The following is a 23,741-nucleotide window of genomic DNA, read 5'->3' as shown; positions in this document are numbered from 1 at the left end:
CTGTGTGCACATGTGAACTACACCTGTCTGTACATGTGGACTACACCTGGGTGTACCTGTGAACCACACCTATGTGTACATGTGGACTACACCTGGGTGTAGATATGGACTACACCTTTGCGTACATGTGTACTACACTTGGGTGTACATATAGACTTCACCTGGGTGCACATGTGGACTGCACCTGTGTGTATATGTGAACTACACTTGGGTGTACATGTGGACTACAACTGGGTGTACATGTGGACTACATTTGTGTGTACATGTGAACTACACCTGGGTGTACATGTGAATTACACCTGGCTGTACATGTGGACTACACCTGGGTGCACACCTGGGCGAACAGTGCATAAGTCTCCTCTGTGTGTGAAATATATATTTGTCTTGCATTTCCTTCCACCCAGAAAATACAACATTGTTCTTAATTCAGACAACCAAAATCTGCGTCAGAGAGAAAAATATTTATCTTCTTCCGCCATGAGAGTAGAAAGATAGTGTTACTCTTGATGTAGTGGAAGATGTGTGTCACTGCCTACAGGGTTTATGAGAGGACATTCCTCTTGATCCAGTCGACGTATTGCCCCACCTCGGTGTAGACGCCAGGCCTCTCAGGCAAGGCGCACTGCTCTCCCCACGACACCACTCCAGCAATGTACCATTTCTTAGTGCCGAAATCCTGGACTTGGAAGGGCCCTCCCGAGTCTCCCTGTAATGATGGCAGTGTAAAATATAGTGTGCGAGTTATGGCTTTTTTATCATACAGATGTTTCGTCCACCAGTGGCTATCACTTTATAAAGTCCCTGGCGTACGAAACGTCTTCATTAATAAAGTACGATACTCGCACACAGTAGCATACTGACTTATATTCTACTATTTTATTACCAAGTGAAAAGCTGAATAAACAGAGGAAGTCTTGTGAATCCTCGAAGTAAACAGAAATATATGCATAAATGACTTTGTACACATTATATTACGTGGTTCTGGAGGAGAAAAAAATGTAAATACATCACGAAACTAAGAGAATTTAACTTGAAAACAAAGTACACTTGCTAGACAGACATCAAGATTTACACTCATATTAACCAACATGTTGTTTTCTAGGTGGTGGATGAAGGGAAAACTGAATGCTAGATGAAGGCTCTTTATCAGAGGAACTGGAGTTACACTCCCTTCCATGATTACTTCTCATTCCCAACACTTCATGACTTTTACAGTTTAGTGCGTCTCCGCGAATATAATAATGATAATAATAATAATAATAATAATAATAATAATAATAATAATAATAATAATTATTATTATTTTTATTATTATTATTATTATTATTATTATTATTATTATTATCATCTGTACTCTGAGTTAATTCAAATCTTATAACGTTTGAGAGTCATAGCTCATGACTTTAGGCCGATACACAACTCGCAACATTATGGAGAGGTGCAAATCTTGAAACATTAGGGAGGTCCATAATTTGCAACATTATAGGTAGAAACAGAGTTTGCAATACTGGGAAGGTCCACCTGAAGCCTTTTTTTTATATATTATGTATTTATTTTCCTAATTAATTCCTTAAGCTTGCATGAAACGACTGAAAGACACGTCTTCTAAACTTGCCATGTACGCTTCACGCATGAATATTACGCAGGCTTACTAGAAACTATGATGCAGTTATGCGTAAAGGTCCTTTAGCAGTCCTGAGGACCTATTCTCATTCTGAACATGTATTCGACATCCTCCAAGTACCCAAGCCAAACCCATCCTACAAGTCTTCCAAAATGTCTAACAGATATATACACAAGAACATTCATTTCTACGTCAATTTAATAGTAATTTCAGTGAGAATAAGTTGCATTGTGGAACTAGAGAACATCCTGACCTGACAAGAATCCTTGCCGCCCGTCTTGCTGCCTGCGCACATCATCCCAGGAAAAATCCTGCTTGGGTAGGCTGCACTACAGTCCTCCTTCTTCCACACCGGCACCACCACCTCCTGCAACACTGAGCTCACAGGACCCCCATAGTAGATAGTACCCCAACCTGCAGGAGGGTAAATATATTAGTTGTGCTCAGTTTCGAAATACTACAGTAATATGAGAACGATGCCTTGTAGAACTAACAGTATATTAAGTTGTGGATATAATTTCAATCCTGGAACACTGAACGTAGCTCCGGCTTAATTACCGACAGTATTTATAATTACCTATTTTTAGCTACACAAGCAGAGTTATCTTCCTAGTGTCTCCTTCTCAGTAATTTATTCATTATACAATTTTATTGAAATTTCCAGTGGTTGCAGCAGTTATTACCTAGTGTATACAACTAGTAGTGTATTAGTCCATTAGAACTCATGTTATTACTAATGTTCCTGACTGTTTATTACTGTAATATTAATATTTAAACAACAACTAAAAAAGAGCATCAGAACTTACGGTGTCTCTGAGATACTGTGAAAGAATGAAAGAACTTCAACATTAGATTCCAAATGAAATGTTTGAAAGATTAAGATGTAAGACAGATGATAACATACACACGTACATAACTGGAGAGTTTGAGAGACGGACCTGTGACGTAGCCGTCCTTTCCAGTGTACGAAATATTTGGTTGAGGGAGACACACTGGCCAGATGGAATCACTGAAGGTGGTCGGACGGTCCATCTTCACTAGACCAATATCGTTCTCCTGGGTCTTTGAGTCGTACCTGTCAATTAAAAAAAAATAAGAATAGCGAGAAAAGAATCCAGAGAAATTACAAAGAAACACAGGAAATCAAAAAAACAGGAAAGATGATCTAAAACGAAATCCAAGCAGAATATTGATCTATAAATACATGAGTTTTTTCTTATTAATACATGAGTAAGAGGGGTTGGACATGCCTAGGACTTGCACTTGAGTAAATAGGGTTACCAAATCTTATTCCATGGGTTGGACGAATATTTTTTATTGGGTTTGGGATTGATAAGGATTGATAAGGACTTGCCAAGTATGGACCAGTAGGCCTAAGGCAGTGTTCCTCCTTTCTTATGCTCTTTAAAGAAAGGTAACTTACTTTTCATGGATGCGGATTTCTGAGACGCCGATCTGGACAGCGTTGCTGCTGTTCTGGTCAAACCTGTAATCTCCCAGTCTCACTACGATGCTCGCAGCCGTGAATCTGTATTAATTAAATTGTCTTACCAGCATTTTTTTTTTGGGTGAGGGAATGGGGTGAGGGGTGAGATTTAACACTTAACTAAAGTTAATCTTGAAACAATTATTATTGTTTTATTTAAGTCTTTATATTCTCTTACTTTACATGGTAGCCTGGCTTTATATTCTCTTACTTTACCTGGTAGCCTGGCTTTATATTCTCTTAATTTACCTGGTAGCCTGGCTTTATATTCTCTTACTTTACCTGGTAGCCTGTCTTTATATTCTCTTACTTTACCTGGTAGCCTGGCTTTATATTCTCTTACTTGACCTGGTAGCCTGTCTTTATATTCTCTTACTTTACCTGGTAGCCTGTCTTTATATTCTCTTACTTTACCTGGTAGCCTGGCTTTATATTCTCTTACTTGACCTGGTAGCCTGTCTTTATATTCTCTTACTTTACCTGGTAGCCTGGCTTTATATTATCTTACTTTATTTGGTAGCCTGGCTTTATATTATCTTACTTTACCTGGTAGCCTGCCTTTATATTATCTTACTTTACCTGGTAGCCTGGCTTTATATTCTCTTACTTTATTTGGTAGCCTGCCTTTATATTATCTTACTTTACCTGGTAGCCTGGCTTTATATTCTCTTACTTGACCTGGTAGCCTGTCTTTATATTCTCTTACTTGACCTCGTAGCCTGTCTTTATATTCTCTTACTTTACCTGGTAGCCTGTCTTTATATTCTCTTACTTTACCTGGAAGCCTGTCTTTATATTCTCTTACTTTACCTGGTAGCCTGGCTTTATATTCTCTTACTTTACCTGGTAGCCTGGCTTTATATTCTCTTACTTTACCTAGTAGCCTGTCTTTATATTCTCTAACTTTACCTGGTAGCCTGGCTTTATATTATCTTACTTTACCTGGTAGCCTGGCTTTATATTCTCTTACTTTATCTGGTAGCCTGGCTTTATATTCTCTTACTTTACCTGGTAGCCTGGCTTTATATTATCTTACTTTACTGGTAGCCTGGCTTCATATTCTCTTACTTTACCTGGTAGCCTGGCTTTATATTCTCTTACTTTACGTGGTAGCCCGGCTTTATATTATCTTACTTTACCTGGTAGCCTGGCTTTATATTTTCTTACTTTACCTGGTAGCCTGGCTTTATATTATCTTACTTTAACTGGTAGCCTGGCTTTATATTATCTTACTTTACCTGGTAGCCTGGCTTTATATTCTCTTTCTTGCCTAAAAGTTGACCAGCTCGTCCAGTGTAATAATATATTCTCTTTCTTGCATAAAAGTTGACCAGCTCGTCCAGTGTAATAATATATTCTCTTTCTTGCATAAAGTTGACCAGCTCGTCCAGTGTAATAATATATTCTCTTTCTTGCATAAAAGTTGACCAGCTCGTCCAGGGTAATAAAACATTATTGAACGTTTATTACTTAACACTGAACCTCCAGAAAATAAGCTTATGTACACTCTTAGTTGAAGTAGTGTTTCTTAGTGTCTCCCACTGTTAGTGAATGTCTCTCAGTGTATGTCTCGCAGTGTATGTCTCCCAGTGTATGTCTCTCAGTGTATGTCTCTCAGTGTATGTCTATCAGTGTATGTCTGTCAGTGTATGTCTCTCAGTGTATGTCTATCAGTGTATGTCTGTCAGTGTATGTGTCTCAGTGTATGTCTATCAGTGTATGTCTGTCAGTGTATGTCTCTCAGTGTATGTCTGTCAGTGTATGTCTCTCAGTGTATGTCTATCAGTGTATGTCTGTCAGTGTATGTCTTTCAGTGTATGTCTGTCAGTGTATGTCTCTCAGTGTATGTCTCTCAGTGTATGTGTCTCAGTGTATGTCTGTCAGTGTATGTCTCTTGTGTATGTCTGTCAGTGTATGTCTCTCAGTGTATGTCTCTCAGTGTATGTGTCTCAGTGTATGTCTGTCAGTGTATGTCTCTCAGTGTATGTCTCAGTGTATGTCTGTCAGTGTATGTGTCTCAGTGTATGTCTGTCAGTGTATGTGTCTCAGTGTATGTCTGTCAGTGTATGTCTTTCAGTGTATGTCTCTCAGTGTATGTCTCTCAGTGTATGTCTCTCAGTGTATGTCTCTCAGTGTATGTCTCTCAGTGTATGTGTCTCAGTGTATGTCTGTCAGTGTATGTCTTTCAGTGTATCTCTCTCAGTGTATGTCTCTCAGTGTATGTCTCTCAGTGTATGTCTCGCAGTGTATGTCTCGCAGTGTATGTCTCTCAGTGTATGTCTCAGTGTATGTGTCTCAGTGTATGTCTCTCAGTGTATGTCTCTCAGTGTATGTGTCTCAGTGTATGTCTCTCAGTGTATGTCTGTCAGTGTATGTCTGTCAGTGTATGTCTCTCAGTGTATGTCTGTCAGTATATGTCTCTCAGTGTATGTCTCGCAGTGCATGTCTCTCAGTGTATGTCTCCCAGTGTATGTCTCTCAGTGTATGTCTTTCAGTGTGTGTCTCTCAGTGTATGTCTCTCAGTGTATGTCTCTCAGTGTATGTCTCTCAGTGTATGTTTCTCAGTGTATGTCTCTGTGTATGTCTCTCAGTGTATGTCTCTCAGTGTATGTCTCCCAGTGTATGTCTCTCAGTGTATGTCTCTCAGTGTGTGTCTCTCAGTGTATGTCTCTCAGTGTATGTCTCTCAGTGTATGTCTCTCAGTGTATGTGTCTCAGTGTATGTCTCTCAGTGTATGTCTCTCAGTGTATGTCTCTCAGTGTATCTCTCAGTGTATGTCTCTCAGTGTATGTCTCTCAGTGTATGTCTCTCAGTGTATGTCTCAGTGTATGTGTCTCAGTGTATATCTCTCAATGTATGTGTCTCAGTGTATGTCTGTCAGTGTATGTCTCTCAGTGTATGTGTCTCAGTGTATGTCTGTCAGTGTATGTCTGTCAGTGTATGTCTCTCAGTGTATGTCTCTCAGTGTATGTCTCAGTGTATGTCTCTCAGTGTATGTCTCTCAGTGTATGTCTCTCAGTGTATGTCTCTCAGTGTATGTCTCAGTGTATGTGTCTCAGTACATATCTCTCAGTGTATGTGTCTCAGTGTATGTCTCTCAGTGTATGTGTCTCAGTGTATGTGTCTCAGTGTATGTCTCTCAGTGTATGTCTGTCAGTGTATGTCTCAGTGTATGTGACTCAGTGTATATCTCTCAGTGTATGTGTCTCAGTGTATGTCTCTCAGTGTATGTCTCTCAGTGTATGTCTCTCAGTGTATGTGTCTCAGTGTATGTCTCTCTGTGTATGTCTCTCAGTGTATGTCTCTCAGTGTATGTGTCTCGGTGTATGTCTCTCAGTGTATGTCTGTCAGTGTATGTCTCAGTGTATGTGTCTCAGTGTATGTCCCTCAGAGTATGTCTCTCAGTGTATGTCTGTCAGTGTATGTCTCAGTGTATGTGTCTCATTGTATGTCTCTCAGTGTATGTCTCTCAGTGCATGTCTCTCAGTGTATGTCTCTCAGTGTATGTCTGTCAGTGTATGTCTCTCAGTGTATGTCTCTCAGTGTATGTCTGTCAGTGTATGTGTCTCAGTGTATGTCTGTCAGTGTATGTCTTTCAGTGTATGTCTCTCAGTGTATGTCTCTCAATGTATGTCTCTCAGTGTATGTCTCTCAGTGTATGTCTCTCAGTGTATGTCTCTCAGTGTATGTGTCTCAGTGTATGTCTGTCAGTGTATGTCTTTCAGTGTATCTCTCTCAGTGTATGTCTCTCAGTGTATGTCTCTCAGTGTATGTCTCGCAGTGTATGTCTCGCAGTGTATGTCTCTCAGTGTATGTCTCAGTGTATGTGTCTCAGTGTATGTCTCTCAGTGTATGTCTCTCAGTGTATGTGTCTCAGTGTATGTCTCTCAGTGTATGTCTGTCAGTGTATGTCTGTCAGTGTATGTCTCTCAGTGTATGTCTGTCAGTATATGTCTCTCAGTGTATGTCTCGCAGTGTATGTCTCTCAGTGTATGTCTCCCAGTGTATGTCTCTCAGTGTATGTCTTTCAGTGTGTGTTTCTCAGTGTATGTCTCTCAGTGTATGTCTCTCAGTGTATGTCTCTCAGTGTATGTTTCTCAGAGTATGTCTCTCAGTGTATGTCTCTCAGTGTATGTCTCTCAGTGTATGTCTCCCAGTGTATGTCTCTCAGTGTATGTCTCTCAGTGTGTGTCTCTCAGTGTATGTCTCTCAGTGTATGTCTCTCAGTGTATGTCTCTCAGTGTATGTGTCTCAGTGTATGTCTCTCAGTGTATGTCTCTCAGTGTATGTCTCTCAGTGTATGTCTCTCAGTGTATGTCTCTCAGTGTATGTCTCTCAGTGTATGTCTCAGTGTATGTGTCTCAGTGTATATCTCTCAATGTATGTGTCTCAGTGTATGTCTGTCAGTGTATGTCTCTCAGTGTATGTGTCTCAGTGTATGTCTGTCAGTGTATGTCTGTCAGTGTATGTCTGTCAGTGTATGTCTCTCAGTGTATGTCTCAGTGTATGTCTCTCAGTGTATGTCTCTCAGTGTATGTCTCTCAGTGTATGTCTCTCAGTGTATGTCTCAGTGTATGTGTCTCAGTACATATCTCTCAGTGTATGTGTCTCAGTGTATGTCTCTCAGTGTATGTGTCTCAGTGTATGTGTCTCAGTGTATGTCTCTCAGTGTATGTCTGTCAGTGTATGTCTCAGTGTATGTGACTCAGTGTATATCTCTCAGTGTATGTGTCTCAGTGTATGTCTCTCAGTGTATGTCTCTCAGTGTATGTCTCTCAGTGTATGTGTCTCAGTGTATGTCTCTCTGTGTATGTCTCTCAGTGTATGTCTCTCAGTGTATGTGTCTCGGTGTATGTCTCTCAGTGTATGTCTGTCAGTGTATGTCTCAGTGTATGTGTCTCAGTGTATGTCCCTCAGAGTATGTCTCTCAGTGTATGTCTGTCAGTGTATGTCTCAGTGTATGTGTCTCAGTGTATGTCTCTCAGTGTATGTCTCTCAGTGCATGTCTCTCAGTGTATGTCTCTCAGTGTATGTCTGTCAGTGTACGTCTCTCAGTGTATGTCTCAATGTATGTCTCTCAGTGTATGTCACAGTGTATGTGTCTCAGTGTATATCTCTCAGTGTATGTGTCTCAGTGTATGTCTTTCAGTGTATGTGTCTCAGTGTACGTCTGTCAGTGTATGTCTCAGTGTATGTGTCTCACTGTATATCTCTCAGTGTATGTGTCTCAGTGTATGTCTCTCAGTGTATGTCTCTCAGTGTATGTCTCTCGGTGTATGTGTCTCAGTGTATGTCTCTCAGTGTATGTCTCTCAGTGTATGTGTCTCAGTGTATGTCTCTCAGTGTATGTCTGTCAGTGTATGTCTCTCAATGTATGCGTCTCAGTGCATGTGTCTCAGTGTATGTCTCTCAGTGTATGTCTGTCAGTGTATGTCTCTCAGTGTATGTGTCTCAGTGTATGTGTCTCAGTGTATGTCTCTCAGTGTATGTCTCTCAGTGTATGTCTGTCAGTGTATGTCTCTCAATGTATGCGTCTCAGTGTATGTCTCAGTGTATGTCTCTCAGTGTATGTCTCTCAGTGTATGTCTCTCAGTGTATGTCTCTCAGTGTATGTGTCTCAGTGTATGTGTCTCAGTGTATGTCTCTCAGTGTATGTCTCTCAGTGTATGTCTCTAAGTGTATGTCTCTCAATGTATGTCTCTCAGTGTATGTCTCTCAGTGTATGTGTCTCAGTGTATGTCTCTCAGTGTATGTCTCTCAGTGTATGTCTGTCAGTGTATGTCTCTCAATGTATGCGTCTCAGTGTATTTGTCTCAGTGTATGTCTCTCAGTGTATGTGTCTCAGTGTATGTCTCTCAGTGTATGTCTCTTAGTGTATGTCTCTAAGTGTATGTCTCTCAATGTATGTCTCTCAGTGTATGTCTCTCAGTGTATGTCTCTCAGTGTATGTCTCAATGTATGTCTCTCAGTGAATGTCTCTCAGTGTATGTCTCTCAGTGTATGTCTCTCAATGTATGTCTCTCAGTGTATGTCTCTCAGTGTATGTCTCTCAGTGTATGTCTCTCAGTGTATGTGTCTCAGTGTATGTCTCTCAGTGTATGTCTCTCAGTGTATGTCTCTCTGTGTATGTGTCTCAGTGTATGTCTCTCAGTGTATGTCTCTCAGTGTATGTCTCTCAGTGTATGTCTCTCTGTGTATGTGTCTCAGTGTATGTCTCTCAGTGTATGTGTCTCAGTGTATGTCTCTCAGTGTATGTCTCTCAGTGTATGTGTCTCAGTGTATGTGTCTCAGTGTATGTCTCTCAGTGTATGTCTCTCAGTGTATGTCTCTCAGTGTATGTGTCTCAGTGTATGTCTCTCAGAGTATGTCTCTCAGTGTATGTCTTTCAGTGTATGTCTCTCAGTGTATGTATCTCAGTGTATGTGTCTCAGTGTATGTCTCTCAGTGTATGTCTCTCAGTGTATGTCTCTCAGTGTATATGTCTCAGTGTATGTCTCTAAGTGTATGTCTCTCAATGTATGTCTCTCAGTGTATGTCTCTCAGTGTATGTCTCTCAGTGTATGTCTCAATGTATGTCTCTCAGTGTATGTCTCTCAGTGTATGTCTCTCAGTGTATGTCTCTCAGTGTATGTCTCTCAATGTATGTCTCTCAGTGTATGTCTCTCAGTGTATGTCTCTCAGTGTATGTCTCTCAGTGTATGTGTCTCAGTATATGTCTCTCAGTGTATGTCTCTCAGTGTATGTCTCTCAGTGTATGTGTCTCAGTGTATGTGTCTCAGTGTATGTCTCTCAGTGTATGTCTCTCCGTGTATATCTCTCAGTGTATGTCTCTCAGTGTATGTCTCTCAGCGTATGTGTCTCAGTGTATGTCTCTCAGTGTATGTCTCTCAGTGTATGTCTCTCAGTGTATATGTCTCAGTGTATGTCTCTAAGTGTATGTCTCTCAGTGTATGTCTCTCAGTGTATGTGTCTCAGTGTATGTGTCTCAGTGTATGTGTCTCAGTGTATGTCTCTCAGTGTATGTCTCTCAGTGTATGTGTCTCAGTGTATGTCTCTCAGTGTATGTCTCTCAATGTATGTCTCTCAGTGTATATGTCTCAGTGTATGTCTCTCAGTGTATGTCTCTCAGTGTATGTCTCTCAGTGTATGTCTCTCAGTGTATGTCTCTCAGTGTATGTGTCTCAGTGTATATGTCTCAGTGTATGTCTCTCAGTGTATGTCTCTCAGTGTATGTGTCTCAGTGTATGTCTCTCAGTGTATGTCTCTCAGTGTATGTCTCTCAGTGTATGTCTCTCAGTGTATGTGTCTCAGTGTATGTGTCTCAGTGTATTTCTCTCAGTGTATGTGTCTCAGTGTATGTGTCTCAGTGTATATGTCTCAGTGTATGTCTCTCAGTGTATGTGTCGCAGTGTATGTCTCTCAGTGTATGTGTCTCAGTGTATGTGTCTCAGTGTATGTCTCTCAGTTTATGTGTCTCAGTGTATGTGTCTCAGTGTATGTCTCTCAGTGTATGTCTCTCATTGTATGTCTCTCAGTGTATGTGTCTCAGTGTATGTCTCTCATTGTATGTGTCTCAGTGTATGTCTCTCAGTGTACGTCTCTCAGTGTATGTCTCTCAGTGTATGTCTCTCAGTGTATGTCTCTCAGTGTGTCTCAGTGTATGTCTCTCAGCGTATGTCTCTCAGTGTATGTCTCTCAGTGTATGTCTCTCAGTGTGTCTCAGTGTATGTCTCTCAGTGTATGTCTCTCAGTGTATGTCTCTCAGTTTATGTGTCTCAGTGTATGTCTCTCAGTGTATGTCTCTCAGTGTATGTCTCTCAGTGTATGTCTCTCAGTTTATGTCTCAGTGTATGTCTCTCAGTGTATGTCTCTCAGTGTATGTCTCTCAGTGTATGTCTCTCAGTGTATGTGTCTCAGTGTATGTCTCTCAGTGTGTCTCAGTGTATGTCTCTCAGTGTATGTCTCTCAGTGTATGTCTCTCAGTGTATGTCTCTCAGTGTGTCTCAGTGTATGTCTCTCAGTGTATGTCTCTCAGTGTATGTCTCTCAGTGTATGTCTCTCAGTGTATGTCTCTCAGTGTATGTGTCTCAGTGTATGTCTCTCAGTGTATGTCTCTCAGTGTATGTCTCTCAGTGTATGTCTCTCAGTGTATGTCTCTCAGTGTATATCTCTCAGTGTATGTCTCTCAGTGTATGTGTCTCAGTGTATGTGTCTCAGTGTATGTGTCTCAGTGTATGTGTCTCAGTGTATGTCTCTCAGTGTATGTGTCTCAGTGTATGTCTCTCAGTGTGTCTCAGTGTATGTCTCTCAGTGTATGTCTCTCAGTGTGTCTCAGTGTTTGTCTCTCAGTGTATGTCTCTCAGTTTATGTGTCTCAGTGTATGTCTCTCAGTGTATGTCTCTCAGTGTATGTCTCTCAGTGTATGTGTCTCAGTGTATGTCTCTCAGTGTATGTCTCTCAGTGTATGTCTTTCAGTGTATGTCTCTCAGTGTATGTCTCTCAGTGTATATCTCTCAGTGTATGTCTCTCAGTGTATGTGTCTCAGTGTATGTGTCTCAATGTATGTGTCTCAGTGTATGTCTCTCAGTGTATGTCTCTCAGTGTATGTCTCTCAGTGTATGTCTCTCAGTGTATGTCTCTCAGTGTATGTCTCTCAGTGTATGTCTCTCAGTGTATGTGTCTCAGTGTATGTCTCTCAGTGTATGTGTCTCAGTGTATGTCTCTCAGTGTATGTCTCTCAGTGTATGTCTCTCAGTGTATGTATCTCAGTGTATGTCTCTCAGTGTATGTCTATCAGTGTATATGTCTCAGTGTATGTGTCTCAGTGTATGTCTCACGGTGTATGTCTCTCAGTGTATGTCTCTCAGTGTATGTCTCTCAGTGTATGTCTCTCAGTGTATGTGTCTCAGTGTATGTCTCTCAGTGTATGTCTCAGTTTATGTGTCTCAGTGTATGTGTCTCAGTGTATGTTTCTCAGTGTATGTCTCTCAGTGTATGTCTCAGTTTATGTGTCTCAGTGTATGTCTCTCAGTGTATGTCTCTCAGTGTATGTCTCTCAGTGTATGTGTCTCAGTTTATGTGTCTCAGTGTATGTGTCTCAGGGTATGTCTCTCAGTGTATGTCTCTCAGTGTATGTCTCTCAGTGTATGTGTCTCAGTGTATGTGTCTCAGTGTATGTCTCTCAGTGTATGTCTCTCAGTGTATGTCTCTCAGTGTATGTGTCTCAGTGTATGTGTCTCAGTGTATGTGTCTCAGTGTATGTGTCTCAGTGTATGTCTCAGTGCATGTGTCTCAGTGTATGTGTCTCAGTGTATGTCTCTCAGTTTATGTGTCTCAGTGTATGTGTCTCAGTGTATGTGTCTCAGTGTATGTCTCTCAGTGTATGTCTCAGTTTATGTGTCTCAGTGTATGTGTCTCAGTGTATGTCTCTCAGTGTATGTCTCTCAGTGTATGTCTCTCAGTGTATGTCTCAGTTTATGTGTCTCAGTGTATGTGTCTCAGTGTATGTCTCTCAGTGTATGTCTCTCAGTGTATGTCTCAGTTTATGTGTCTCAGTGTATGTCTCTCAGTGTATGTCTCTCAGTGTATGTCTCTCAGTGTATGTCTCTCAGTGTATGTCTCTCAGTGTATGTCTCTCAGTGTATGTCTCTCAGTGTATGTCTCTCAGTGTATGTGTCTCAGTGTATGTCTCTCAGTGTATGTGTCTCAGTGTATGTCTCTCAGTGTATGTGTCTCAGTGTATGTGTCTCAGTGTATGTCTCTCAGTGTATGTCTCTCAGTGTATGTCTCTCAGTGTATGTGTCTCAGTGTATGTCTCTCAGTGTATGTGTCTCAGTGTATGTGTTTCAGTGTATGTGTCTCAGTGTATGTCTCTCAACATATATCTGTCAGTTCACATCTCTCAATGTACATATTTCTATATCCTCAGTTTATTGTGTGTACATGTAGCCTTAATACCCTCATGTAGTCGATAGACTTTAAACGTAAGAAACTAATCAACTAGGAGAAAAACATCAAATATAAAAAAATCAACACTGGGTTGACTTTCTTAATGAAGAACTTAAGATGTTCTCTAGTTTATATTATCAATATAATTATTCATTTTAATAAATTTCAGGGCTGTTTGACCTCAACATGATATATTTATATTAATAAAAATATATCACGAGCAGGTATGTGAGAGAGAGAGAGAGAGAGAGAGAGAGAGAGAGAGAGAGAATGCTGGTGCAGTAGTAAGGATGAATGGGAGGGTGTTGGCACCTGGAGAAGAAGTTGATATCCTTGAGGTGAAATTTGACTCCAAACTAACCATGAAGAACCATGTTGTAAATCTTGCAAACAAGGCAGCAAGGAAGCTTACAGCACTTCGCCGTATCTCGCATCTGCTTGACAGTAGGGGTTGCAAGATTCTGTACGAGGCAAAAGTACGCTCACACCTTGAGTATGCTCCACTTTCTTGGGTTGCCTCCCCCCCCCCTCTCATCTGCGACTGCTTGACAGAGTAGAGAACAGAGCAAGACGTCTCATCTCTCGCCTGGACCCATCCTGGATAGATCTGTCACTTCAGCAGAGCCTTCAACACAGGAGGGATGTGGGAGGCCTTACTGTTATGTACAAGGCCAATATTGTCAAGTACCACACTTGGATCCACTTCGAGGACAGCGTGAAACAAGCTTTTATGCCACAAGACGGGCAGAAAGCAGCAACTTCACTCTGGCTGTACCCTTCTCCAGAACATCACTTTATCAGAGATCCTATATACCCAGGATGACTCGAGTATGGAACACATTCGTACAGCATAATGATGTCAACGAGATAACGTCAGTTGATCAAATGAAACTGCTGGCCCACAGATGGCTCCAACTTCATCCTGTTCCCTACTTGTATGTCTCATAACAATAGAAATACTTTCAAATGAGCTGATGTAGGTAACAGCTCTTAGCTTGCCAATAAAGTTAGGAATCCTTAACCTGTAAATAGCTTGCCAATAAAACTAGGGATCCTTAACCTTGTCAAACCCTGTGTAAAAAAAAAAAAAAAAAAAAGAGGGAAAGAGAGAGAGAGAGAGAGAGAGAGAGAGAGACAGAGAGAGAGAGAGAGAGAGAGAGAGAGAGAGAGAGAGAGAGAGAGAGAGAGAGAGAGAGAGAGAGTGAGATACTGACGGTTTGAGGCAGTGTGCAGCAGTAAGAATGTGTCTGTCAGTGATGAGGGTGCCCCCGCAGTACTGGGCACTGCCCGAGGTGCGCAGGAGGGCGACCATCCAGGGCCAGTCCTTGGGATCTGCTGGGTTGCCTCCCACGATGCGGTTAAACAGAGACTTCTTAGAGTTGAGGCCGCACACTGTAAGTGGTAACCAAGATGTTAGAATGGTCAAAGAATGGCGAATGAGACGTAAAAAATACCTGGAACGGGTGGCGTATGATCCCATGGCGAGTGAGTCATGGGTTCAACCCCCACCCGTTTCATGGTTTGTTTGTAATTGTTATTATAATTCCATGAACAATGAAACATGCAGAGTTTTCAGATTTAAAGATCACTCAGCACTCTTGATAACAGAAAAAGTAAATAAAATACACATAAGAACATCCAGACTAAAATAAACAGCTAATAAAATATACAACAGAGATAAATACTTTCTCACAGAGATAATAACCAGCGTTAGTTAAAAATCCCATTAATTGTTAGTGTCTAAATACTCTCCCCAAAATTCCCCCAAATAACCACAGTCACCCTAGTAATTATGAGAACCATGAGGAAAGCCTAGGTCATGAACGGGCAGTTAAAAAGTGCTCTACAGTCAGTTTAACGCCACAGACTACACAGACAGACAGGAAGGGGCAGGAGCAGTGAGATGTGTGTCTGTGTCCAGCCTCACTCCAAACAGAGTCCACTCAAAGTGACCATTTCTTCCGAAATAGTTGAAACCTCTAATTCCTGACAACACCCACCTCCTGACAACACCTACATCTTGACAACACCAATCTCCTGACAACACCCACCTCCTGACAACACCCACCTCCTGACAACACCCACCTCCTGACAACACCCACCTCCTGACAAACAGTTTTCTCCTTACAAACACCCAACACCTCCTGACAACACCCACCTCCTGACAACACCCACCTCCTGACAACACCCACCTCCTGACAACACCCACCTCCTGACAACACCCACCTCCTGACAACACCCACCTCCTGACAAACAGTTTTCTCCTTACAAACACCCAACACCTCCTGACAACACCCACCTCCTGACAACACCCACCTCTTGACAACACCCACCTCCTGACAACACCCACCTCCTGACAACACCCACCTTCTGACAAACACTTTTCTCCTGACATACACCCAACACCTCCTGACAACACCCACCTCCTGACAAACACCCAACACCTCCTGACAACACCCACCTCCTGACAAACACCCACATCCTGACAAACACTTACCACCTCCTGACAAACACCCACCTCCTGACAAACACCCAACACATCCTGACAACGCCCACCTCCTGACAAACACCCACCTCCTGACAAACACCCAACACCTCCTGACAACACCCACCTCCTGACAAACACCCAACACCTCCTGACAACACCCACCTCCTGACAACACCCACCTCTTGACAACACCCACCTCTTGACAAACACCCACCTCTTGACAACACCCACCTCCTGACAAACACCCAACACCTCCTGACAACACCCGCCTTCTGACAAACACTTTTCTCCTGACATACACCCAACACCTCCTGACTACACCCACCTCCTGACAAACACCCAACACCTCCTGACAACACCCACCTCCTGACAAACACCTTTCTCCTGACAAACACCCAACACCTCCTGACAACACCCACATCTTGACAAACACTCAACACCCCCTGACAACACCCACCTCCTGACAAACACCCACATCCTGACAAACACTTACACGGCCTGGTCGTGGACCGGGCCGCGGGGGCGTTGATCCCCGGAATAACCTCCAGGTAACCTCCAGGTAACCTCCAGGTAACCTCCTGACAAACACCCAACACATCCTGACAACGCCCACCTCCTGACAAACACCCACCTCCTGACAAACACCCAACACCTCCTGACAACACCCACCTCCTGACAAACACCCACCTCCTGACAAACACCCAACACCTCCTGACAACACCCACCTCCTGAAAAACACCTTTCTCCTGACAAACACCCAACACCTCCTGACAACACCCACCTCCTGACAAACACTCACATCCTGACAAACGCTTACCACCTCCTGACAAACACCCACCTCCTGACAAACACCCAACACATCCTGACAACGCCCACCTCCTGACAAACACCCACCTCCTGACAAACACCCAACACCTCCTGACAACACCCACCTCCTGACAGACACCCACCTCCTGACAAACACCCAACACCTCCTGACAACACCCACCTCCTGACAAACACCTACCTCCTGACAAACACACAACACCTCCTGATAACACTCACCTCCTGACAAGCACCCACCTCCTGACAAACACCTACCTCCTGACAAACACCTACCTCCTGACAAACACCCAACACCTCCTGATAACACTCACCTCCTGACAAACACCCACCTCCTGACAAACACCTACCTCCTGACAAACACACAACACCTCCTGATAACACTCACCTCCTGACAAACACTCAACTCCTGACAAACACCCACCTCCTGACAAACACCCACCTCCTGATAAACACTTACCACCTCCTGACAAACACCAACCTCCTGACAAACACCCACCTCCTGATAAACACTTACCACCTCCTGACAAACACCTACCTCCTGACAAACAATCACCTCCTGACAAACACCCAACACTCCTGACAAACACCTTTTCCCTGACAAACACCCTCATCCTGACAAACACCCACCTCCTGACAAACACTTACCACCTCCTGACAAACACTTGCCACCTCCTGACAAACACCCAGCACCTCCTGACAAACACCCAACACCTCCTGACAAACACCCTTCCCCTGACAAACACCCACATCCTAACAAACACCCGTGTCCTGACAAACCCTATATAACTTGCTTCTTGTGTGTAGGGCCCACTAGCCCCACCATTTCCCAAACAATGTCACCTATCAAGTCAGTGTATGGCGAAAGTCAGCTGCAGAGTGAGATTACAGCAGCCTTCACCTCAGCATGTGCTCGTTCATGGCCTGGGACACCATAATGGTCTGGATAGCAACATAACTCTGTATCCTCGTATCACGTGTGGAAGGTAACTTACCGCTCTGGAATCTTTTAAAGCACATTGGAGTCTGAGTAGACATTGAATTAAAATCCAATTAAACCAGCTATCAGGAGGAGAGCAGTGAGGATTACAAAGATCTCCACAGTGAACAAGGAAGACTCACTTGGTAACTGTGCAAAACAATGAGTCCTCAAGAATAACAAAAAGGCACAACACCCTGACTGGAATAATACACAAATAACTCGCACGTAGAAAAGACAAGCTTCTGTCGACGGACCGAAACGTCGTCGTAAGTTTCTCTCTCCTATGTGAAGGTTATTTGTGTAATGAGTCCTCACCTGTGAAAATTGCAAAGCCTACATCATCCTCTCAGTAAAGACCTTGATCCTTGATGCATTAACAAATTCCTGATCTAAAATATTAACCAAGGTTCCCACTGGAGCTCGGAACCTCGGGGAACCTATGCAAGACTTCTGCCTCAGGTTCAATCCAAGATGCTCAAGGATAAAAGCCAATGTCTCTTACCATAGACACATCGAGGCAATAACACGGAAGATCAATAAGTATCTGAACACGAAACATCACAGAAAGCTTCGCATGATGAGCATATTATTCACCCCTCTCTATTAAGAAGTCCCTAGAATTAGCTAAGTTGTCATGTGTACGGCAAAGCCAAAACAGGTAGCAGAGACGCAGAGCCTCATGGTAGAGATCCAGGGAAGGTTCATGACACTCAACATAGTCTTTCATTAGAGTATGTACGTAATTCAGTAATGTTAAACGGTATCCCTGGGTGATGGACAAGATTTATTAAGTGTAGCGAGGAAGATCTGACAGCCACACTCCAGCCTGGAGTGACACAAAGCCTTGTACAGTTTTATCACGGTCCACCAATGGTTGGAGAGCATCTTGAGAATACCTGGCACCTGCAGAGCATCCACTTTCAGCTTCTTCAAATGTAGGCTGGGCCAGTGGAGAAAGTGGAGAAGTGCAGAACTTGAAGAGATTGTAGAATGTAGATGAGGCCTACTAGTGGAAGTAGATGAGCCCTGTATAGTAACCCCTAGATTTATCAATGAAACTGTAGATGTAAAGAGATGCAGCAGTTGAAGACATGCTTAAATTCTGGTGAGGCCAACTAGTGAAAGTAGTTGGCCTCACCAGACTCAGAGATCTACTCAAGATATTCTCTGTACAAAAATTCCATGGTGTTGCTGTGTTTAACAACTATCATTTGACCTAATGTTACTTATATTTGACACAGTAACACCATGGAGAGACCATATACAATCATCAGCCATCTCAGCCACTTTAAATAACTATATTACCAGAGGCTTATTGATATTTGTCGACCCAGAGCTTCTATACAGAAATTATGACTATTTTGCATGACGATCAACGCAATGCATGTTGCACTACGTTGATCGTCATGCAAAACAGACATAGATATTAGTAAGATTATTTCATCTAATTGTCGACTCAGCCTTTCAATTTCAACATTAGCATTCTGGCAAAACATTTTAATTTACCGAATAGTATCTACTACCTCACTGTCTCATGTTTCTCACACAGTTGCTCGTGTGACTTAAATTTCTGTAATCAATCCAGAAATTGCCTCGTACATTTATATACTAGTAACTTAACTATTATACCTCACAGCTTGCCTTCCTAACCACCTAGTGCAGGCCACTACCATTTACAGTGTTTACATAGTGCAGGCCACTACCATTTACAGTGTTTACATTCATAGTGCAGGCCACTACCATTTACAGTGTTTACATTCATAGTGCAGGCCACTACCATTTACAGTGTTTACATTTATTCCTCTACTTGTTTTTTTAAACCGCAACTTTAACTATGTTACTAACAAGTACATTAGAGTAAACTTTTCACTTAATCTTACACTCAGTGTCTTGTGCACTTTTAGTTTTAATATTAATTTTAACTATTACTTTCATATTTGTTAGTGAACAGTAATATTTAATTCTCAGTTACACATACAAGGTGCTAATTAAGGTGCTAATTAAGGTGCTAATTAAGGTGCTAATTAAGGTGCTAATTAAAGTGCTAATTTAGATACTAAATGTTATATTTTTATTATTTTAGTTTTAAAATCCAGTCTTCGTGTGACATCTTGATAACATTATAATGCCCCAGTACAATATCACGTCATTATAATTGTACTATAATAATTGTTAACTAACCTTCTTCTTTATTTTTTATTTACTTTTAATTTACCATTACTTGTTTACCAATATAAAGTATAATTATACAAGAGATAACCAGTAGAAGTTTATATTATCAAACTTGTGCTATAATAACACAGCTATGTCACTCTACTATGTAATTACTTATTTTAATCTACTCTTTATAAACTATTAAGTTTTGTTTCTTTATCGTCTCTTTTGACTACCATTACCAACAAACTATTAACTTTAATTATCACTTCCACTAAAGATCAATATTATTGTCTTCAGTATTAATACAACAGTTCAATATTAAACCATAAAATTACTTAATATAAAAGGTGATATGAAAAAGACCTGGAAAACCCTATCTGAAATTCTAGGAACTAAAAAGATATCCAAAAACAAAACAAAACAAATTAACAAAATCAGACGAACCCCGACTCTCACCAACTGAAACAGCAAACAGACTCAATGTTTTCTTCTCCGCCATAGGAAAGAATCTAGCGAGCAAAATCCCAATGTCAAACATCCGTCCATCAGACAACCTTACAGGTACCTACCTGAATACACTATTCCTAGCTCCAACCAACCCAACAGAAGTCTTGCTCATCATCAACACCCTTAAAAACAAGGCAAGAGACATAAATAACTTACCACCTTTGATGTACAAAAAAGCTTCACAAGTACTGTCACCAATGGTTGCAACACTCTCTAACAAATCCATCAAATCCTCCACCTTCCCAACAATTCTCAAAACAGCGAGGGTCACCCCGATCTACAAAGGAGGTAATCAAGCTGACTTGAATAACTATAGACCAGTATCTAATTTACCTCTGCTCTCTAAAATCTCCGAAAAATTCATTCATAGACAGATCTATTCCTACCTCGTCTCTCAAGACATGCTCAACCCTTCTCAGTTTGGATTCAGGACTAATAAAAACATAAATGCTAGAACTAATACACACCGCTCTCGAGAAGAAAGAAGTCCCGCTGGGAAACTTCATTGATTTACGTAAAGCTTTAGATACAGACGACCATGATTTCCTGCACAATAAATTAACACACTGTGGTATAAGACGGCATTCCCTCAACTACCTAAAGTCATACCTTAGTAACAGAAGCCAATATGTGTACACAAATGGAGCTAACTCTTCCACACAACCAACTACAGTCAGTGTTCCACAAGGAAGTGTAATTGGCCCTCTCCTCTTTCTCTTTTACATCAATGACCTACCGAATGCATCACAACTACTCAAACCCATACTATTTGCAAATAACACAACATACGTCTTCTCTCACCCAAACCCAGTCATACTGGCCAATACTGTTAATGCTGAATTGCAGAAAATATCTATCTGGATAATGACTAATAAGCTTACACTCAATACTGACAAAACCTATTTCATTCAGTTTGGAAACAGGGCTGCAAATGTTTCACTTAACATAACGCTAAATGGATCACCCATCACAAGACGCACAGAGGGAAAATTCCTGGGAATCCACCTTGACAGTAGTCTTAAATTCTAGACCCATATACAACAAATTTCCAATAAAATCTCTAAGACAGTAGGCATACTATCAAAGATACGGTACTATGTTCCACAATCAGCTCTCCTTGCGCTGTATCATTCACTCATCTACCCTTATCTCACCTATGGAATTTGTGCATGGGGATCAACAACATTAAATCACCTAAGACCACTAATAACACAGCAAAAGGCTGCAATCAGAATGAAAACAAATTCCCACTCCTGACAGCATACTCCACCAATATTCAAAAGTCTAAAACTCCTCACCATAAAGAACATCCATACTTATTCTTGTGCCTACTACATACATAGAACACTACACGCAAACATAAACCCTCCACTCAAACTTCTCCTCACCAACCTTAACAGGACACACGACCATAACACAAGACACAGATCACTTTTTGATGTACCCCGTGTCCATATCATACTGTCTAAGAACTCTATGCACATAAGGGGCCCCAAAATTTGGAACTCATTACCAATAAATACTAAAGTAACCCGGTCTGAACATCAATTTAAGACTCTTCTCAAAAACCATCTTCTCACCCTAAACTAAATATTAAATACTCAATACTTAAATTAAGATCGCCCAATTACCTAAACTATTTTCACCAGCGCTCAATATTATATTCCAATAATATAACTTTAACATTCCAATAATATAATTTAAATATTTACTATTGATATACACAACCTACAAAATACCTTCAAACTGTCCCAGTGTAATATACCCAGATTGTAACTTGAGTTAACTTACTGTCTGCTTTAAATAAAAAAGAGTACCTAGTGAGTACCGAGTACTTAGTGAGTATTGAGTGAGTACTTAATGAGTATTGAGTACTGATTGAGTACTGAGTGACTACTGAGTACTGATTGAGTACTGAGTGACTACTGAGTACATAGTGAGTACTGAGTGAGTACTGTGTGAGTACTGAGTGACTACTGAGTGACTACTGAGTGAGTACTGTGTGAGTACTGAGTGACTACTGAGTGACTACTGAGTGAGTACTGAGTGATTACTGAGTGACTACTGAGTGAGTACTTAGTGAGTACTGAGTGACTACTGAGTGACTACTGAGTGAGTACTTAGTGAGTACTGAGTGACTACTGAGTGACTACTTAGTACTGAGTGAGTACTGAGTACTTAGTGAGTATTTAGTACTGAGTGAGTACTTAGTGGTGAGTGACTACTGAGTGAGTACTTGGTGAGTACTTAGTGAGTACTGAGTGAGTACTGAGTGACTATTGAGTGACTACTTAGTGACTACTGAGTATTGAGTGAGTACTTAGTGAGTGCTCAGTGACTACTGAACGACTACTGAGTGAGTACTGAATGAGTACTGAGTGACTACTGAGTGACTACTTAGTGAGTGCTGAGTGAATACTGAGTGAATTCTGGGTGAGTACTTAGTGATTACTGAGTATTGAGTGAGTACTGAGTGTCTACTGAGTGACTACTGAGTGAGTACTTAGTAAGTACTGAGTGAGTACTGAGTGCTGAGTGACTACCAAGTGAGTGAGTACTGAGTGAGCACCAAGTGAGTACTGAGTGAGTAATTAGTGAGTACAGAGTGACTACTGAGTGGCTACTGAGTGACTACTTAGTGACTACCGAGTACTGAGTAAGTACGGAGTACTGAGTGAGTACTGGGTGAGTACTGAGTGAGAACTTAATGGGTACTGAGTGAGTACTTTGGGAGTACTTAGTGAGTAATGAGTGACTTCTGAGTGACTGAGTGACTTAGTGACTATTGAGTGAGTACTGAGTTAGTACTGAGTGAGTACTTAGTGAGTACTGAGTGACTACTTAGTGAGTACTTTGTGACTACTGAGTCAGTAGTGAGTACTGAGTGAGTACTTAGTACTGAGCGAGTACTGAGTGAGTACTTATTGAATACCGAGTGAGTACTTAGTGAATACTGAGTACTAAGTGAGTACTTAGTGAGTACTAAATGACTACTTATTGAGTACTTAGTGAGTAATGAGTGAGTGCTAAGTGAGTAGTGAGTACTAAGTAATCACTTAGTACTTAGTGAGTACTTAGTACTCACTAAGTACTCAGCACTCACTGAGTACTTAGTGAGTACTTAGTGAGTACTGAGTGACATCTGAGTGACTACTTAGTGATTACTGAGTAACTACTGAGTAACTACTGAGTGAGTACTGAGTGAGTACTTAGTGAGTACTGAGTACTGAGTGAGTACTTAGTGAGTACTGAGTGAATATTGAGTGAGTACTGAGTACTTAGTGAGTACTGAGTGAGTACTGAGCATTTAATGAGTACTGAGTGAGTACTTAGTGAGTACTGAGTGAGTACTTAGTGAGTATTGAGTGAGTACTTAGTGAGTACTAAGTGACTACTGAGTACTGGGTGAGTACTTAGTGAGTACTGAGTAATGAGTAATGAATGGTACTTAGTGAATACTGAGTACTGAGTGAGTACTGATTGACTAGTGAGTGACTAATGAGTGACTACTGAGTGATTACTGAATGAGTACTAAATACTGAGTGAGTACTGAGTGGCTACTTAGTGAGTACTTTGTGACTACTGAGTGACTACTGAGTGAGTACTTATTGAGTATTTAGTGAGTACTGAGTGAGTACTTAGTGAGTACTGCGTGAGTACTTAGTACTGACTGACTACTGAGTGAGTGCTTCTTGAGTACTTAGTGAGTACTGAGTGAATACTAAGT

At 41.4% G+C, this 23,741-nt stretch overlaps 1 protein-coding gene across 2 annotated transcripts in view; it reads right to left on the bottom strand.

The window, feature by feature from the left end:
• Window positions 1-207: 207 nt before the first annotated feature.
• The window catches only part of LOC128690367 (coagulation factor IX-like), a 227,205-nt gene continuing 203,671 nt past the window's right edge, over window positions 208-23,741 (bottom strand). The window contains exons 8-12 of one of the 2 annotated variants that reach the window (XM_070089614.1): window positions 14,273-14,450; window positions 3,048-3,152; window positions 2,563-2,699; window positions 1,878-2,038; window positions 208-706 (exon numbers count right to left, since the gene is read on the bottom strand). In XM_070089614.1, coding sequence (XP_069945715.1) covers window positions 542-706; window positions 1,878-2,038; window positions 2,563-2,699; window positions 3,048-3,152; window positions 14,273-14,450 — 746 coding nt within the window. In that variant the 3' untranslated portion in view covers window positions 208-541. The remainder of the gene's footprint in view (window positions 707-1,877; window positions 2,039-2,562; window positions 2,700-3,047; window positions 3,153-14,272; window positions 14,451-23,741) is intronic. The other variant, XM_070089615.1, reaches the window with a different exon arrangement.

The sequence above is a fragment of the Cherax quadricarinatus genome, chromosome 29 (assembly GCF_038502225.1).
Source record: "Cherax quadricarinatus isolate ZL_2023a chromosome 29, ASM3850222v1, whole genome shotgun sequence".
Taxonomy (NCBI): domain Eukaryota; kingdom Metazoa; phylum Arthropoda; class Malacostraca; order Decapoda; family Parastacidae; genus Cherax; species Cherax quadricarinatus.
Note: the sequence above shows the minus strand (reverse complement) of the source record. Positions and strands in the feature narration are given on the sequence as shown.